Source organism: Peromyscus eremicus, chromosome 14, assembly GCF_949786415.1.
Source record: "Peromyscus eremicus chromosome 14, PerEre_H2_v1, whole genome shotgun sequence".
In the NCBI taxonomy this organism is placed as follows: Eukaryota; Metazoa; Chordata; class Mammalia; order Rodentia; family Cricetidae; genus Peromyscus; species Peromyscus eremicus.
Genome location: NC_081430.1, coordinates 53,528,142 through 53,547,347, shown reverse-complemented (window position 1 = coordinate 53,547,347; position 19,206 = coordinate 53,528,142). Strand labels below are relative to the sequence as shown.

The 19,206-nt window shown below is 42.5% G+C and overlaps 1 protein-coding gene across 2 annotated transcripts in view; it reads left to right on the top strand.

Annotated features, from left to right (window-relative positions):
• Atg2b (autophagy related 2B) overlaps positions 1 to 19,206 on the top strand; it is a 66,813-nt gene that overhangs the window by 877 nt on the left and 46,730 nt on the right. For both annotated transcript variants that reach the window (XM_059279712.1, XM_059279711.1), the window contains exons 2-7: positions 8,464 to 8,626; positions 11,554 to 11,706; positions 12,235 to 12,337; positions 14,450 to 14,612; positions 16,762 to 16,941; positions 18,800 to 18,896. In XM_059279712.1, the coding sequence (XP_059135695.1) occupies positions 8,464 to 8,626; positions 11,554 to 11,706; positions 12,235 to 12,337; positions 14,450 to 14,612; positions 16,762 to 16,941; positions 18,800 to 18,896 (859 nt within the window). The remainder of the gene's footprint in view (positions 1 to 8,463; positions 8,627 to 11,553; positions 11,707 to 12,234; positions 12,338 to 14,449; positions 14,613 to 16,761; positions 16,942 to 18,799; positions 18,897 to 19,206) is intronic.

Below are 19,206 nucleotides of genomic sequence, written 5' to 3'. Positions count from 1 at the left end.
GACCAGCCCTGTCTCTTGTGAGGGTCTGCGGGGGTTCAGGGCAAACAAACCCTATCTTATTGGATGACGTTCGAAAAGATTAACGATGAAGAGAAGGCGTCAAAAATCCCCAGTTATTTAGTATGGATGCTGGTTTGGTTTGCCTGATTGTCTTCATACAGCGTTGGGCGTCTGGAGGAAAGTTAGGTGAAGGCCCCTTCTGCCGGTTGGCCTGCTTTGCTTGATTACATGTTTACAAGCCAGTTCATTTTCCCAGCTTGTGAATGGTTGCGTGGCCCCAGGAGTGCTGTTTAGATTTGTCTTTTTGCTTCACGTGATAAAAAGACAGGTCGTAAACGCAAATGTTGCAAAAGCTCCGAAGCTGCAACCTCAGCCGTTTTTCAAAGAGCCTGTTTTCTACTAGAGGCTGTGAGTTGACTCACTGTTTTCTGTGCTTCGTGTGTATTTCAGTTCACCAAATACAGTTGTATTCGCATCAGTGCGCTAAAGTGCCTAGTATTTTACTTAAAGACCTTGGGTTTGTAGTGGCTTCTCTTTGCCATCTAGAAGCTTAAATTATGGAAACTCCTTTGCAATTTGTGCTAAGGGGTATGAATATAACATAATTATCTCGAAACTAGGCGACTCAAATCAAGGAGAGTACACATGATGTTTAAAGAGCTCTAGTTTGAATAACAGAAAGACTTTGTCCTGGATCAAGAGTAGTCCCAGGCTGTCACAGTCAGTTGAAAGATGATGGGCATAGTAATTACCCAAGTTCAGTAATCATAAAAGGCAAGTATACTCTATGTATGTCAGGTACTGTATCAGGCCGTCAGGCTACTGTGCAGCTGCTGTTCTTTCTTATCAGCAAACAGGAAACTCTTTTTTTTGGAGACAGGTTTATTATGTAGCTCTAGCTGCCTTGGCACTTGGCTGTGTAGCCCAGAATTCATGTCAATGTCCTTGCCTTAGTCTCTTTGGTACAGTTTTGAATGGACTATCTTTTTCTTTTAAGTGACCAAACCATCTTATTCAGAGGCCTGCAGAGGTCAATGGATTCTGACATTCTCTGGGTAGATTTCCTTGGTCTCTGTCATTGCTGAAAACTGACTAGGGAGTCATGAGGGAGGGTTGGATGTTTATGAATGTCTTGTAGGAGTGACTTGGTGTGCAGTGCAGTACTCTTTAAAGACGACACTAAACTTAGCAGGTGGACATTATTATATCTGTTTTATAAATGGCACTTAATACCTTGTCCTGTGTCACAGCTATACAATTGTTACAACAAGAATTCAGATCTGACTCTTTTTTTTTTTTTTTTTTGGTTTTTCGAGACAGGGTTTCTCTGTGTAGCTTTGCGCCTTTTCCTGGAACTCACTTGGTAGCCCAGGCTGGCCTCGAACTCACAGAGATCCGCCTGGCTCTGCCTCCCGAGTGCTGGGATTAAAGGCGTGCGCCACCACCGCCCGGCCAGATCTGACTCTTAAGCCCATGTTTTCTTCTTGTGGATTCAACGGTACAAAGTGCAGGTTCCAAATTCAGGTACTTTGTGTACATGGTTTTAATGACTTTCAGGACTGGAAAAAAAAAGATCTTCAGAGATCCATACATGCTAATGGAAGACTTGTGGATGACATTACTAACATTTCATTTCTTTAAAAAAAGATTTATTTTTCTGTGTGTGTGTGTGTGTGTCCGTGTGTGTGTCCGTGTGTCCGTGTGTGTGTGTGTGTGTGTGTGTGTGTGTGTGTGTGTGTGTGTGTCCGTCCGTCCGTCCGTCCATCCGTCTGTCCGTCCATCCCATGTGTATGCGGGTACTTATGGAATCCAGAAGGAGAATCAGATCTCCTATAGCTGGAGTTACAGGTAGGTTGTGAGCTTCCTGTTGTGGGTTGTTGGGAAACGATCTCAGATCCTCTGCAAGAATGGCAAATGCTCTTAACTGCTGAGCCATCTCTTCAGGCCAGCATTTTAGTCCCTCACTCTCAGTTATACAGAGGAACTGGCTGGACTTGGCAGTGATGTATCAGGGTTTTTTTTGTTTGTTTGTTTTTTCAAGACAGGGTTTCTCTGTGTAGCTTTGCGTCTTTCCTGGAACTCACTCTGTAGTCCAGGCTGGCCTCAAACTCAGAGATCAGCCTTCCTCTGCCTCACGAGTGCTGGGATTAAAGGCATGTGCCACCACCGCCCAGCTCAGTTATTCTTAATAATGGATTAGAAGTGGTGGTATGCTTTTTGTGTGCAGTGTGAAACTATATCTAAACACATTTCTTTCCAGTTATTTGTCCAGAATGGTTTTAGACAGGTTGGGGCAGTCTTTCCCTATTTGAAATCTTTTATAAACCTGTATAGTTAATGACTTTAAAGACTAGACTTTTTGTTGCTTTTGGTTTTGTTCTTTTGAGACAGGATCTTGTTAGGTAGTCTAGCCCAGCATTGAGTTCAAAATCCTCCTCATTCTGCTTCTGGAGTTCTGGTGTCTATGTTTTCAATAGAAATGGTTTTAAATCAAGGACCAGTGGAAATCTTTCCAAATACTTTTTAATGATAGTGCAAATATCCTTCAAAAAGCAGTTTTATCTTGCTCATTTTAGAAGTATTATCCTTACTTGGAAAAGTCAGATCGTGTATGTTGTGTGTTTTTGGAAACTGTCTGCCAGGTAGCATATATTCCTAGCCATTTGACAGCACGTGGGTGGTTGGCATAGTTAGAACTTTTACTTTGCTTAGGCAGAAGGTGCTTATCTCTAAACCCTACCCAGAAATACCTGGCAATCAGGAAGCTAGAGACTTCACTTTGGAGATCATGGACTCATGAAGAGCTTGAAGTGGAGGGGAGATAGAGAGTAAGAGTTTGGAACTGTGCCACAGCTGGAATGGCTGCCTTGCAGTTTTAGGAACTCCTGCTTCCTAGAAGTGGGCAAAAAAGGAAAGGGAGAGGTTCTGTCTGGGGAGTGAGTGGACTCACTCCTTTCCAACTGCAGAAGACTAGGAATTTATTCTAATTATTTACATAATGAGGGACCTTTAAGAAGTTTGTTTCCATTTAATCAGTGTACACACACACACACACACACACACACACACACACACACACACACACACACGAACATGCCACAGCATGCCTGTGGAGTTTAGAGGCCATCTTGTAGGAATTGGTTCTCTTCTTCCACCATGTATGCTCTGGGCTCCAACTCAGGTTGCCATGGTTGGTGGCAGGTGCCTTTACTCACTGAACCATCTCTACTGTGTCTATTGTAATTTTTTAAATGAAGGCTTTTTATAGCTTTAATATAGTTATGGAGTGTTTAGTATGTGACACTCTCAAGGGCTGGATGATGGGATAGTGAAGTAAACAGTGATCTTTTTCTTACTTTTGTATTTTTGAAACGGGGTTTCTCTGTGTAACAGCCCTGGCTGTCCTGAAACTCACTTTGTAGACCAGGCTGGCCTTGAATTCACAGAGATCACCTGCCTCTGCCTCTTGAGTGTTGGGATTAAAGGCGTGGTCCATTATGCCAGGCTTGATCCTTTTCTCATGAGAACTTAGTATGTTTAGGAAGGTAGACAGCAACAAATTATTATTACCCTAGAGCCTTTTAATTTTACTTTAATAATTTTTTATTACTTTGGTACTTATATTTTATAAGTGTATGTGTGCATGTAATAAAAATTGACTTCAGTTCAAGAAGCACTAATTTGCAATTATTTGCCAAATGCTACAGTAGAGACTAGAGTATGACATTCTTTTTTTCTGACTGTATGCATGAAACTCACTGGTGAAAATCGAAAGCAGAATGGCTTTAAAGAGAAGAGAATCTCTTCAGAGTTAGTTCAAGTGGCTCCACTGTCAGCTCTAGAACCATTAAATCTCATAGGAACGCTCCTGAGGACTAGCAAAGAGAATGTCATCTGAGTCAGTGTGACCGAGCAGCTTGAGAATTTTCTCCTGCTGGTATAGTAACTTCGAATTTTCACAGGAGTGAATTTCAGAGTTCCTTATCAATGTACAGGGGATTTTTGCCAAGTACAGAGAAGTCTGTATAAGTGTAAGCTATTTACTTATCTCACACTTAGAGAAATTGTACTGTAGGTTAATGGGTCCAGTGTAAATTCTTGAACTATTGACTCTATCTAGAACTCCTGTTTTCTTTTGATTTTACCCTTCAATACTGTAATACAGCCTTTAATTCACTATATTTAGGATGTTAATGTAGCTACAAAATTGGAGTAGTAAATTTGGTGTACACAGAGAAGAGAGTCCCATCAAATCCAGTTTCTTAGATAGTTTACTGACATTGATAGATCCCTGAAGTGCAAAGGATAAGTCATTACTTTTGCACAATTGTGTAGCTATAAGTTTTCCTGTGTCCTGCTCGGCCCGAGGTTGGGACAAATCTCTCTCACCTGCAGTCCTGTGGCTGGCTGCTTATAAAATAATCACTCAGAGGTTTAGTATTAATTACCAATTGATTGGCCTATAGCAGGCCTCTTGCTAGCTAGCTCTTATATCTTAAATTAACCCATATTCTATTAATCTGTGTTTTGCCACGTGTTCTGTGGCTTACCAATCTGCTGGCATGTTGTTCCTTGAGTGACAGGCTGGCATCTCTCCAGACTCCACCTTTCTCTTTCCTGTCTCTCATCTTGGATTTCCTGCCTGTCTCTAAGCTGCCTTGTCATAGGCCAAAACAGCTTATTAATTAACCAGTGGGAACAACCTATACTCAGTGTACAGAAAGACACCCCCCAGCACAATTGAAAATGTTTTAATGTATTTTAATTGTTCACATAAATGACAAAACTCATATGCTCGCTGGAAAAATTCAGAGAGAAAAGACATGGATTATGAAGCATCTTCCTTAAACCCAGTTTGTCTGAGGATGGAACTATGGCACTCAGGCTTCAAATTTAAATTACTGGAATACTTAATCCATAAACAAGCATTTCTGAATTTACGTTTTTTATTTTATATGAAGGACTTCATCAGGGTCAGGTATTCAAAAACCTTTTACAATGACTACCAAAAGACTTGAAGCCATTTTTAATATGGAAAATGTAAAACATAATAGCAGGAAGACTCCTACTGGACAGTTAGTTACTAGAGGCAATGGATTGGTGGTGAGATAGAAAAGGTTATTAGCTTGCTGAAAAAGTAATTGTAGTTTTGGATTTTTTTGCAATTTGCTGTTTGATAATGGAGTAATACACCCCCCTCTTGCCCCCGAGACAGGGTTTCTCTGTGTAGTTTTGGTGCCTGTCCTGGATCTCTCTTTGTAGACCAGGCTGGCCTCGAACTCACAGAGATCGGCCTGCCTCTGCCTCCCGAGTGCTGGGATTAAAGGTGTGTGCCACCACTGCCTGGCAGAGTAATACATTCTTCTTAAATGTGGTTATGTTCTAGTCATTTCAATGCTCCTTCTTTTTTTGTGTATTTTTTTGAGACATGGTCTTTGTAGCCTTGACAGGTCTGGAACTAAGTAGACCAGGCTGGCTTTGAATTCACAGATATCCACCTGCTTCTGCCTCCTGAGTGCAGGGATAAAAGACATGAGCTGCCACACCTGGTTCAGTGTATATTTTTTTTTTTTTTTTTTTTTTTTAGATTTATTTATTTATTATGTATACAGTGTTCTCTCTGCATGCATCCCTGCAGGCCAGAAGAGGGCGCCAGATCTCATTACAGATGGTAGTGAGCCACCATGTGGTTGCTGGGAATTGAACTCAGGACCTCTGGAAGAACAGTCAGTGCTCTTAACCTCTGAGCCATCTCTCCAGCCCCAGTGTATATTTTTTGCTTTAATTTCTTGTTAATGACTCATGCTGCTTATTTTATTGTTTTATGCTATGTCGATAATGTTAGACAAAAAGCAAATTCTAGTGACTTTTTTATCTGAATTCAAAATGGGTTGTAAAGCAGTGACAGCTCAGTGTCTAGGCATCTGGCCTGGGAAACTCTAGTGACCACAGTGCAGCAATGGTCCAAGACATTGTACAAAATAGACAGAGCCTTGAAGATGAGGAGCTCAGTGGCTGGCTGTCTACAGGAGAAGGTACCAGTAACTCAGTGTAAATCAGTCAGTGGCCGTTTGGCATTTGGAGCAAACTGGAAAGGTGAAAAAGCCACTAAGTGGTGCCTCATGAACTGACCAAAAACTTTAAGTTCTCCCTTTTGTACTGTCGTCCTCTTTTGTTCTGCACAACCACAAACCATGTCTCCACTGGATTGTGACCTGCCATGGAAAGTGGATTGTATGTGACAGCCAGTGATGACACTTAAGTGGCTGAATGGAGAAGATGCTCCGTAGCACTCCCTAAAGCCAAACTTGCACCAAAAATGTGGTGGTCACTGCTTGGTGTCTGGGTTCTGAGTCCTGGTGAAGCCCTGACATCTGAGGAGTGTGCTCAGCAAACCTATGAGACAGACCCAAACCTGAAGTGCCTACAGCTGGCATTGGTCAGCAGAAAGGACCCAGTTCTCCATGACGACATCCGACTGCACATTATACAACCAGCGTTTTCAAAAGTTGAACACATTGGACTCCGGAGTTTGCCTTACCTGACCTCTCACCAGCTGATGGCCACTTCTTCAAGCATTTCAGGAAACTCTTTGCTTCCACTACCAGCAGGGTGCAGATATTGCTCTCTAAGAGTCCTTTGAATCATGCGCAGAGACTAAAAAAGTACTTACTTTTGTATGTATGTGTGTGCAGTTGGCTTGTGCATGTCATGTTATACATGTGGCAGTCAGAGGACAGACAAGTCGGCTGTCTCCTACTGGAAGGGTACATGAGTGTGCTGTGGCATACATGTGGAGGTCAGAGGACAATTTAGGGTAGTGAGTCCTCTCCTTGTCCTTGGGATCAAACTCAAATTGTCAGGCTTTACTTACTGGCCTTGCAATTCCTTTCACACCAACCTGATAGAAGAGAAGGGGAGGAGGAGGAAGGCGAATGTTTCATGTATTGAGATTTGAACGGCCGTATGGCAGTCAGCGTTCCGGAGGTCGTGGGATTAGAGGATTGGCATTGATAACTATTGGGAGCTGTCAGTGTGAGTGGTGACTAAAGGAAGGACAGACAACTGTGCAGAGTGTGTGCAGTGTGGAGGGAGGGTAGAGAAACCAAGGCAGAGGATGACATTTACGTGAGCAGTATTTTAAGTGGTAATGGATTGGAAAGATGGTGACATGTCCCAGAAGCCATGGGAAGTTAGGACTGGAAAAAGTAGGGGAGTCCTAGGAGCTAGGATGAGATGAGGATTCACTAGTTGAGAACGGGGGTGGGGGGAGCTGGGAAGGAAGCTCACTTGGTAAAGTGCTCGACATGAAAGCGTGAGGACTGGAGTTTGGATATTTAGCAACTTGTAGGAAGCTGGGTACCATGACACCATGTGGAGCTGGAGACAAGTGGATTCCTAGAGTTGCCTGCCCAGCTAGTCTAGCACAAGCACTGAGTTCTAGATCCAGTGAGAGACCTTGTCTCTAAAGGTGGGGAGTGACTGAGGAAGACAGGAGGATGCCTGCCATTGACCTCTGGCCTTACAGGTGCACTCAGACACAATGGGCACATGCTTCTGTGTGTTCCCCAGGGAGAACATAGCATAGGCACTTCATACACACATGTGCAAATACTCTCCACTAAATAATCATAATAAATAAGTGTAAATTTATTGGTTTAAAATTTTAATAAAAAATTCTTGCTACCTTTAATCCTGACACTTGGGAGGCAGAGGTAGGCAGATCTCTTGACTTTGAGGCTAGCCTGGTCTATAAAGAGAGAGTTCCAGGACATCCAGGGCTGTTAATGGAGGAACCCTGTCTTGAAAAACTTTTACAAAAAGATTCCTTGCTTATACATTCTTGGAAAGTCTTTAGGGTTCAGAAAAACCTCCTGAGGAAAGCTTTTCTATTAGTCAGGAATCTCTAAGAACAGAACTGATAAAACGAATCTATATGTATATATATAGAAAGGGAATTTATTAGAGTTGCTTACAGGCTGTGGTCTAGCTAGTCTGACAATGGCTGTCTACCAATGGAAAGTTAGAAAATCCAGTGTTACTCAGTTCACAAGGCTGGATGTCTCAGCTAGTCTTCAGTATACACTGGGATCCTGAAAACTAGGCACCATTGGTGCTCACAGTGAGAGTGAGGACTAGCAGGCAAGGAGGAAAAGCTTCCTCCTTCCATGTCCTTTACATGTGCTGTCAGAAGGAGGTGTGTCTGTGGAGGCCTGAAAGATGTTGGATCCCCTGGAACTGGAGTTTCAGATGGTTGTGAGCTGCCCTGTGGGTCCTGGAAACCAACCCTGGTGCTCTGGAACAGCAGCCAGTGCCCTTAGCTGCTCCTTTCTCCAGCCTGCTGTGGCTTTCTTAAGTCTCCAGTGCTCCGCACATTTGTGAGCATATTCACAACGTTGAAACAGTTGACATTCTGTGTTTTTATTTGTGCAATTTCAGAATGGACTTGGTTTTTCTCTCTAGTGTCTCAATGAAATCCTGGAGTCAGCAGACGCACCTTTAGAAGTCACCGAAGGATTCATTCAGTCAATTTCCCTGTCGGTTCCATGGGGCTCCTTGCTGCAGGATAATTGTGCACTGGAAGTGAGAGGACTAGAGATGGTCTTCCGTCCTAGACCTCGTGTAGGTAGGTGTGTTACACAGGCCTGTTCTGTTTGTTTCAGCCTGGACCCCAGAAAGGCTGAAAAGCCAACCAAACTGTAAAAAATTGAGCATTGGATTTATGACTTTGAACTGGATTTGTGAAATTGTTCATTTGATAAACTCAGAAGGTTTAGCACTTTGTAAGATGTATGTGAGTATATCTTTAGAGCGGTTCCCTCCTTATTCACACTCCAGAACACTAATGTATAGATAATATGCCATTATTTCCAGTTATCTGAGGTGACTTCTATTTTAAAGATTAAAAATACTGTGTTTTCAAATGAGGAAGACTATTCAAAGATTCGTGGAGAAATGTTGGAAGGGTATAGTTTTAGATTTTTTTAAATTAAAGTTTTTGTAACTTTAAATTATGTATATGTGAGGGAGGGGGTTGGGTATGTGTGCACATGAGTGTATGTGCCTGTGGAGGTTAGAAGCATCAGATCCCCTGGAACTAGAGTTATAAGCAGTTGAGAGCTACCTGATGTGGGTGCTGGGAACTGAACTCAGGTCCTCTGTAAGAGTAGTACAGGCTCTTAACTGCTGACCTCTCCAGCCTCAAGGACTGGATTGAAGGGAGTTTCATCAGTGAATCTGAAACAACTATAGTGTTGAAGAATAATGACAGTAAGTGACCAGATCACTAAATTTAAAACTTACCACATCTATAGGGTGATGGTGGTGCACACCTTTAATTCTAGCCCTTGGGAGGCAGAGGCAGGCGGATCTCTGTGAGTTCCAGGCCAGCCTGGTTGACAGAGTGAGTTCGAGGACAGCCAGGGCTATACAGTGAAACCCTGTCTCAAAAAACCAACCCCCCCAAAAAAAAACAAAAACAAAAAAAAACTACCACTAACCAACAAAAATACTTCACCACATCCATGTTGATAATAGTTCTGTAAGGTGGGCTTGGATAAGGGGATGTGCTTCTCAACTATAGAATGTAACCCAGAAAAATGGATAGAAATGATCAGTCTAGGTAAATGCTGTATAGATATGTGTGTATATATAACCCAAGTATTTGCCTGGAAAACAAAAGTTTACATGATACTTCATAGAGCTATAGCTATCTATTTTGAAAATAGAAATGCTCTAAATATTTCATTTATTTATTAGTATTTATTTTATTTTGGGGCAGTCTCACTATGCAGCCCAGGCTGGCCCTGAGCCCATGATCTTCCTGCCTCAGCCTCCTGAGTGTTGGAATTGTAGCGGTATTTCACCATACCTGGAAGCAATCTGATATTTGTGTGTGTGCATGAATTTTAAAGCCAGAGAACATCCTCTGGTGGTGTTTTTAGATTCTGTGTACCTAATGTTTTGGAGACAGGGTCTGTTAGTCTGGACTTACGTAGGCTAGGCTGATGGGCCAGAGAGTCCCAGGAGTCTGCATGTTTCTATTCCTTGGCACGAGGATCACCATATTACTTTTTTTTTTTTAAATGCACAGACTTAGTTCCTCAAGCTTGCAAAGCAAGAACTTTACTGACTGAACCTATCATCCCAGCTCCCTGATAATTTAATTTATAAGAACATTGTATCTAGCCAGATACGGCAACACATACATACCTGTGATTCCAGCTGTGATGCAAATTTGAGGCTAACTTGAGTACATAAGATTCTATCTTAAAACCCAAATGACAACAAAAATGATTTTATCATCATCATTATTGTTGTTGTTATTATTATTATTAGGATTTTTTTTTTTTTTTTTTTTTTTTAAGGGCAGGAGAGGCCAAGGCCTATGGAATTATTAGGGTTTTTTTGAGGCAGGATCTCATTACGTAGGTTTGGCTGTCCTAGAACTCACACAAATCCTCCTGCCTCTGCCTCCCTAGTGTTGGGATTAAAGGCCTGTGCCGCCAGTCCTGGCTCTGATTCCATCTTTTTTTGAGGGGAGGGGGGCGGTTCAAGACAGGGGTTCTCTGTGTAACTTTGCACCTTTCCTGGAACTCACTCTGTAGCCCAGGCTGGCCTCGAACTTAGAGAGATCCACTTGCCTCTGCCTCCCGGGTGCTGGGATTAAAGGTGTGTGCCACCACCGCCCAGCTCTGATTATATTTTTTAACAGTGGTGGGTAACACTCCTTTTGGAAGTTGAGCTTTGAAATATTTTCCCCTTTAAAATAGCCTATTAAAAGGGCCTTTAGTTCCATTTGGAAGGCAGTAATTGTAGTAATGTGTCAGTTTGCTCTGACTGTGTAAGGAGGTAGGATTTCCTCAGCAGGAGAAGTCTGGGAAGAGTTCTTAACGGTTCCTGTGTCCAGTCCTCTGGGGACACCCTTTTAGTCCACCTGCATTTGGACTGACTCTGCAGCTGGTGTCATCTGCTGCTGCTGGATTTCCTGGTGATACCTCTGTATTCATCCTTGACAGTCATCTTTCATCTCTCCTAATGTGTGGTAAACTGTCTTAAGTGTGTAACTCATAATTTATTTTTCTATCTCTGTAGTTGGTTAGCAGACTTCAGCTCCCAGTCCCAAATAGTGTGCCACCTCTTTTCATCCAGTCACATTTTATTGAAACATACCCATGCTGTTGATTTACTCTCTGTACTTGCTTTGGCCTTCAGAGAGCTGCACAAGTGTGACAGAGCACATAGCTCACAAAGCCTAATACCCACTGCCTGACCCTTTACAGGGCATGATGGTTGGTGCCTGCTCTGTGCTGTCCAGCAGGGTGCCGTATGCCTGCTAGGTTTTTGTTGAATGAATATCTGAATTAAAATTGGATAAAAATAAAACTTGAAATAACAATATGTTGCATTTTTATTGTTGTTCTGTTATTGTAAGGTAGTTCTTAAGTGTCCAGTGTAATTTCTCACAGGTAACATCATAACGTTGAAAATTACCATAAACATAATATTTTAAGAAGTGCCATTAATATAACAGATTATTTGTGCTTTCTGCAGCAACTGGGTCTGAGCCTATGTATTGGTCCAGCTTCATGACCAGCAGTATGCAGCTGGCAAAGGAGTGTCTTAGCCAGAAGCTGACAGATGAGCAAGGAGAAGCATCCCAGCCTTTCGAAGGTCTGGAAAAGTTTGCGGAAACCATCGAAACAGGTTTGCATCCTGAAGCATCTTCCCAGCCCAGGCTCTATGTGCTGTTCTGGGGCCTGAGACCATTCTGTTGTGGTGATTTTTAAAGGGATTACTGTTTTCACTTCAGTACTTCAGAACCCAGGCTGTTTTAAACATTCCATCCAGTTTGATTGCTTACTTTTGTTCCTGGGTTTTCCTTGTTTAGTTTTTTATGCTCGTAGGAGGATCAGGCTAGAAAGCTATGGTGTCCAAAGTGTCTGTTGTGATGTAACTTGGGGACATGCTTATGGGGCACAGCGTGTTTTACAAAATTCAGACTCTGGGGATTTAAAAGGAAAGAAATCTGCCTTTGTAATTTTCTTATCAGACTAGGAATGATTTCTTTACTGAGAGTGGATGGGCAAGCAGCAGTGACGAAGCACTTGCCCAGCGTGAAGGAGGCCCCGGCTTGGTCCCCAGGAGCCTGAAAGCGGAGGAGGAAGTGAGGTGGAGACAGGTTCTTACTTGGTGTACTGGGACTTTCCCTTGATGACTGCTTGTTTGTTCTAGTACTAAGAAGAGTGAAAGTCACTTTTATAGATACTGTGTTAAGAGTCGAACATGTGCCAGAAAATTCCAAAACTGGAGCTGCACTTGAAATCCGAGTAGAGAGGTAAGATTTTTTTGTCTGGAAACTCATGACCTCACTCTGATTCTGATATTACACTTTGACAAGGGGCATACTAAATTAATATATTGCATACTTTCAGAGTAAAGTACTGCTCTCTGAGTTATCCTCTCAACTCATCACTGAAACTGTAAGCACCAGTTAGCGTGTAATTATATCCAGTGCTGTGTTGAGCAGTTTTCTTAGTTAATTTGAGTGCCACTGTGTTGAGGCTCTTTCATAGAGTGCCCACTACTCCCATGTGTGCAGTGCAGTGTTTGGGTACATTTGGTAATGTGAAAGACTCAATTCATGGTGCTGGGTTTGAGTATTTCTTCAGTGAAAAAGGATGATGGTGTTTCTTTTGAGGATTTTGTGAGGATGTTTTTAAGGTTAAATATCTAATGATGATTTATTTAAGTCAAACATGTTGCTTTTATTTTTTATGTATATTCATTGGAGCTCTAACACAGTATTGATTTGAGGTAGTTATTGCTTAGCCACGGCCATGTTATATGGCCTCCCAACAGAAATGTACGTGGTTCGGTGGCTAAAAGCATTTCCTGCTCTTCCAGAGGACCTGAGTTCAGGTCCCAGCACTCAGGTTGAGCAGTTCACAGTGGCCTACAGCTCCAGTTCCATGGGATCCAGTGCCCTCTTCTATCCCTGCTGGGCACTTGCATACATGTGGCATACACTCACAGATACAATACCCATACACATAAATGAAAATTAAAAAACAATGTACAACTGGGCAGTGGTGGCGCATGCCTTTAATCTCAGCACTCAGGAGGCAGAGCCAGGCGGATCTCTGTGAGTTCAGGGCCAGCCTGGTCTACAGAGTGAGTTCCAGGACAGGCTCCAAAGCTACACAGAGAAACCCTGTCTCGAAAAACCAAACCAACCAACCAAACAAACAAACAAAAAAACCAATGTACATTGACTACCAAAGACCCTTTATGTGTGCATCTATTTGAGGCCTTTCCTAAGGTTTGTACAGATATTTTTGTGGTTTCAGTCTTTAACAAAGATAAACCCATGAGTAAAATAGTTGTTACAGACCATTGGAGTTAGGGTGCATTATATTGGGTGGTATAATAAAACAGTGACATCCAATTAGAACCATGTTAAATATCTCATTAAACTGGAGGTTACTAACACAGGAATTCATGACAAAGTTATTCATAGTTCTGACTTGACAAATGGGGTCTTACTGTGGTTCTTTGCTGGTAATCCTAGCACTTGGGAGGAGGAGGAGGCAAGAGAGGGTTGGGAGGTTTGTGAGGGAGATAAGGATTGTCCCCTTGGGTTAACCATATGAAGTTATTCATTTTTTCCCTGAAATTGAAGAGCCCTAGGTCTCTCTCTTTGTGAAAATTTTACTTTACTTATTTAAATATTTAGTGCAGTGATACTGACATATGTTATAGACATCAAATGTTCTTATGTTAATTATAATAGTGAGTTTTATTATATTTTCATGCACTCAGATAATGTATTTTAACATGTGCAAGTGCACATGCGCGTATACACCCACACACAGACACACATTTACACAATTATTCTCTGCTGTCTGTTCCCACTCTTTCTAATCCCCCCTTTTCTTTTCTTTTTCAAGACAGGGTTTCTCTGTAGCTTTGGATCCTGTCCTGGAACTCATTCTGTAGACTATGCTGGCCTTGAACTCACAGAGATCTGCCTGCCTCCTGAGTTCTTGGATTAAAGGTGTGTGTCACCACCACTGGCCTAATCAATCTTTTTATTCCCAATTAAATGTAATTCTTTTGCTAGGCAGTGGTGATGCACACCTTTAATCCCAGCACAGTAGAGGCAGGCAGATTATCTGTGAATTCAAGGCCAGCCTGGTATACAGAGAAGTTCCATGATATCCAGGGCTACACAGAGAAACCCTGTCTCAAAACAAAACAAACAAAAGTCTTCTGAGACAGACTCTCATGTAGCTCAGGCTGCCCTTGAACTCTTGATCCTCCTGCCTCTACCTTCTCTATGCTGGGCTGCAGGACATAGTCTTAGGGGTGCCAGCACTGCTTCCTTTAAAAAACTGTTGCAAGTATGTTTCCCTGGACTTGTGTCCAAACGTCCTTTTGTACCTTTCAGAACCGTGTACTGTGATGAAACTGCTGACGAGTCCTCAGGAGTCAATGTGCATCAGCCCACAGCTTTTGCTCACAAATTGCTGCAGCTCTCTGGAGTGTCTCTCTTCTGGGATGAGTTTTCTGCTTCAGCAAAATCTTCCCCAGTGTGTTCAACTGCACCAGTGGTAAGAAAGTTGAAACACGATCTCCCGGAGAGTGGCGGAGGTGTTGTTCAGTTGGTAGAGGGCTAGCCTAGCGTACATGAAGTCCTAAGTCTTATCACCACCCTTGGCAGGTAAGAGTGGGAGAATCAGAGATTCAAGGGCATCCTCAGATAGTGAGTTCAAGGCCAGCCAGGTATATGTATACACAGAGACTCTTGTCTCAAAAAACCAGTCCAACAAAACAACCCAAAACATGTTCACGATTTTTACAAGTTTTAAACAAAGACTTTCAACCAGGTATGGAAGTACAGCACTTGAGAAGCTGAGCAGGAGGGCAGCCTGAGCTACTAGTGAGTCTCTATCTAGGAAGAAAGAACCCATGAATTGTTAAGTTTTCTTGAATACAGTATTCATTAATGAGTCTCCCCATCTGGTTTAGCAAATCTGGTTAATGCAAATATTCAGCTAACGTAGCTGAGACTAGCCCCAAACCCCTAAAGCTCTGCCTGGCCTGCTGGCCTGCTGCTCATTAGTTAATGGAGAAATGTTTTCTACATATCTGTAGTTAGAATGAGGTGTTAACATCTGGGGGAGCTAATCCCAGTGGTCAAGCCTCTGGGCATGCTTGTGAGGATTCTCTAGATTAGGTGGACAGGCCTTCCCTCAATGTGGGTGATGTCATTCAGTGGGCTGGGTCTCAGACCACATAAGGAAGAGAGACTGAGCTGGAGCCTGCCCTCTGACTGTGGGTGCGGTGTGAGCAGCTGGCCTCCTGCCGCCTTGCCTTCCCCACCCTGGTGGAATGTGTGCCTGCACCTGAGCCAGAAGAAACCCTCCCTTCCTTAAGGTGCTGCTTGCCAGGTACTTTGTCACAGCCAGTAGAAAGGGGGCTCCTGTAGGAGCTCGTCCCTTCACATGAAGGAGCGTGTCACCTTCCATGACTAATGGCTCTGTTAGTGAGCATTGTCATGGGAAGCATACCTTAGGTGTTTTCTGTTATCAAGAGTTCTTATTCTTGGGTTTGGATACATGGCTCAATGGTTAAGAGCACTGACTGTTCTTCCAGAGGATCAAGGTTCAATTCCAGACACAACAATCTAATTCCAGCTCTAACGGATCCGATGCCCTCTCCTGGCCTCCAGGGACACATGTCATGCACAGACATGGATGCCCGTAAAATACTCATACATTAAAAAAATAATAAGGGGCTGGAGAGATGGCTCAGAGGTTAAGAACACTGGCTGTTCTTCCAGAGGTCCTGAGTTCAATTCCCAGCACCCACATGGTGGCTCACAACCATCCGTAATGAGATCTGGCTCCCTCTTCTGGCCTGCAAGGACACATGCAGGCAGAACACTGTATACATAATAAATAAATAAATCTTTTAAAAAATAAAATAAAATAAAAAAATAAAATATTAAAAAAACCAAATTAAACAAAAAGGAATTCTTAATTCTTTGTCAAGCATGGAATCCTTTTATAAGTTGGTAAATCTATAATTTGCCTTTTATATCACAAATCGGGTCTTTTTTTCTTTTATTATTATTATTATTATTATTATTATTATATATTTTTTGAGACAGAGTCTCTCACTTTGTCACTGTGGCTCAGGGTGACTTCAAACTGGTGATCTCTTGTCTCAACCTCCCGAATGCTAGAATTATAGGCATCACTTCCATATTGGTTTGGTTTACACATTGTGTATTATTTGAACAGATAATGTGTATGTGCAGTGTGCACCAGCACAGACACACACACGCACGCACGTACGCACGCGCACATGCGCACGCACGCACGCACACTCTTGCGTGTACTGCATTTGGGGGCATGTGTGTGGAGATCAGAGGACAACTTTGTGGAATCAGTTCTTCCATCTTTATGTGCATTGTGGGATCGGACTCAGGTCTCCAGGTTTGGGGCAAGTGCCTTTACCCACTGGGTCATCTTGCTGGCTCTGTGCTCTTTTCATAAACTCTTTTTGATGGCTTGTTTTTATTTCCAAGGTGCTATACTAACATAGTACTGCTTCATTTTAGCAACAAGATAATGGTATGTCTAGTGTAATGATGCTGTTTTGCATGTCAAATCTAAGACGACATTTATATACACTCTGACTCATTTATGCTGAAATATTTTAAATAGTTACTTTATTTTTATTACATTATTGTAGGAAACTGAGCCAAAGCTGTCACCTAGCTGGAACCCCAAAATTGTTTATGAGCCACACCCACAGCTAACTAGAACTTTACCAGAGATAGCACCCTCGGATCCAGTGCAGATTGGAGGGCTAGTGGGCAAGCTGGAGTTGAGTCTCACTCTGAAACAGAATGAAGTGCTTCCGGGAGCCAAGGTCAGTATTGTTTTGTTTTCTCTGCTAAAGACAGGTATTTAATCTTCCAGTGGCTTAGTGCTTGATTGCTGTGAGCTGTCTTGTGACTAAGTATCTATTCTTTGCTGCACTCTCAGTGTTCCAGCTCAGATTTTCCTTCCTGTTTTGTGAACTGCTCTCAGGTTAAGAAGTCCTCCACCAGGGCTTCCCTTGCTGCCTTCTGAGGAGATCGTTAATGGAGCAGATAGTGTAGCTAGCTCTAAATGCTGCAGGGACTGCCCTGCTGTGGCAACAACCTTGGGAGACCAGCACATACGTGTCTTTGGGGAGCGCATATGCCATTTCTTAAAGAAGCAAGTGCCCTGAAAAAAGCTTTTGTGGTCTGTTTTGGCTGGATGTAGTCTTCTACATTCGTAAGCTTTGATTTCAATGCAGATATAAAGTTTTGCGCACTGACTAGATTTGTGTAACTATTCTCTATGTTGCTTTTAGAGTTCTGCCTATTAAGAGACAGAAGAGTAAGTGGTAGTTTTGTGTGGTGGTATTATATTCCAGTTCCAGACAGTATTGGGTATTTGGAGATACTATTATTCTTGCCTATACATTAGTGTTTTTGCATACTAATTTGAGTATTTGTATATTTTGTTTAATGTAAATGAATATTATATGGGAAAAGTAAGTTCTGGAGATCAACACTGGGCAGCATAGAGCTTAGAAATGGTAACTCAGAAGAGAGGTAGCAGGGCAGCATGGGGCAGCACACCAGGGTAGGCTTTAGTCTCTTCCAGCATTCCTTAAACCCGAGCCTTTCAGCTGTGAGTTCAAATGTCGCATGATTTCCTGCTCTAGTTTCTGAGATAGTGCCCCTGGAGTCTGTTGTATACCACACATTCTGTTTTAGTGGATTTTTTGGGGAATTATTGAGACAAAAGCAGGGGACTGCTTTGGTTGACATTACACCGTGTTGAAAAATGCTTAGTTGTTATTTTCAGTGTTTTATATTTTCAAAAGAAAGCAGTGAGTACTTTGTTCTTTGTATTTCAAATTCAGAATGTACCCATAATGAAATATTCCTATGACAATTATAAACTAAACTACTGATCTTCCATCCTAATGGAAACCAGAGACTGTATGTTGTTTCAGTCCAAGAAACAAATGTGTCCAGTAACAGAAACACATTTACCCACTCTGGATGTGGCCTGGGTGTCAGCAGTCTGTAGGAGCCCCATAAAACACTCAGTCTGTAGGCACAGCAGGAGAGCCATGTCGTAGAAGGAGTAAGGCTGTGGAACTATGTGATCTTTGCTTTGTGGATCTGTTTCCTTGTCTGTAAACAGTAGCAGTAACAAGAGAATAGGAGCTGTGTGGTGGCTCGGTGCTCACCACACCAAGTGAGACACAAGGGGAAACATGCATAGAGAACAAGAAAGGAAGCACCCATTAGCGCTGCTTTCTGCCTGGCTTTCAGCTGTGGCTTCTAGCCTCCTGTGCGGGAGAAGGTAGTGTCCATGCAGTAGGCCACTGAGGGGCATGCTGTGGAGTCCAGTGTGGCCGGCCTGGTCTTACGGACACTGACATCATTGATTCTGAGGACTTAGTTGTTCTGAAGGGTGATGAATACCATCTTGTTGTGTTCTATAGTCTCCAGAAGACTTAGAGACAGATGGCATGGCATTGGACTTGCTGACATGGAATTTCTCCGGACTTTCCCTCCTGCAGCCACAGTTGCTGGTCTTTATGCCCTTTTGTTGAGACTGTGTGCATTAGGTGAAGCTGCCCAACACCAAGAGTGATACTTACCTCAGTGCCCTGACAGTTCTCTAATTCCTGGTGATGAACTTGTAAAGTACTTATTCTCAACTGTTCTTATGTTTTTAAGTTGGATGTTGATGGACAGATAGATTCCATTCATCTATTCCTGTCGCCAAGGCAAGTACACCTGCTTTTGGATATGTTAGCAGCTATTGCTGGACCAGGCAAGTATGACTGTTATGATTATTTCCTGTAATTCTTGAAACTCTTAGGTGAAAATATAACATAGATAGATGAGAATGTGTTATTTTTGGGGTATGTGATTAGAGGTGTATTTTAAGTAGATGTTCTAATTACTTGATTGGATTAGGTCTTTGAAACTGTATTATTATGCTATAAATTTGCATTTAGGTTATTTGGTTACATTCATTTTAAAAATTGTTCTGAGTCAGGCAGTGGTGGCTCACATCTCAGAGGCAAGAGGATCTCTGTGAGTTCAAGGCCAGCCTGGTCTACAAAGAAAGTTCTAGGACA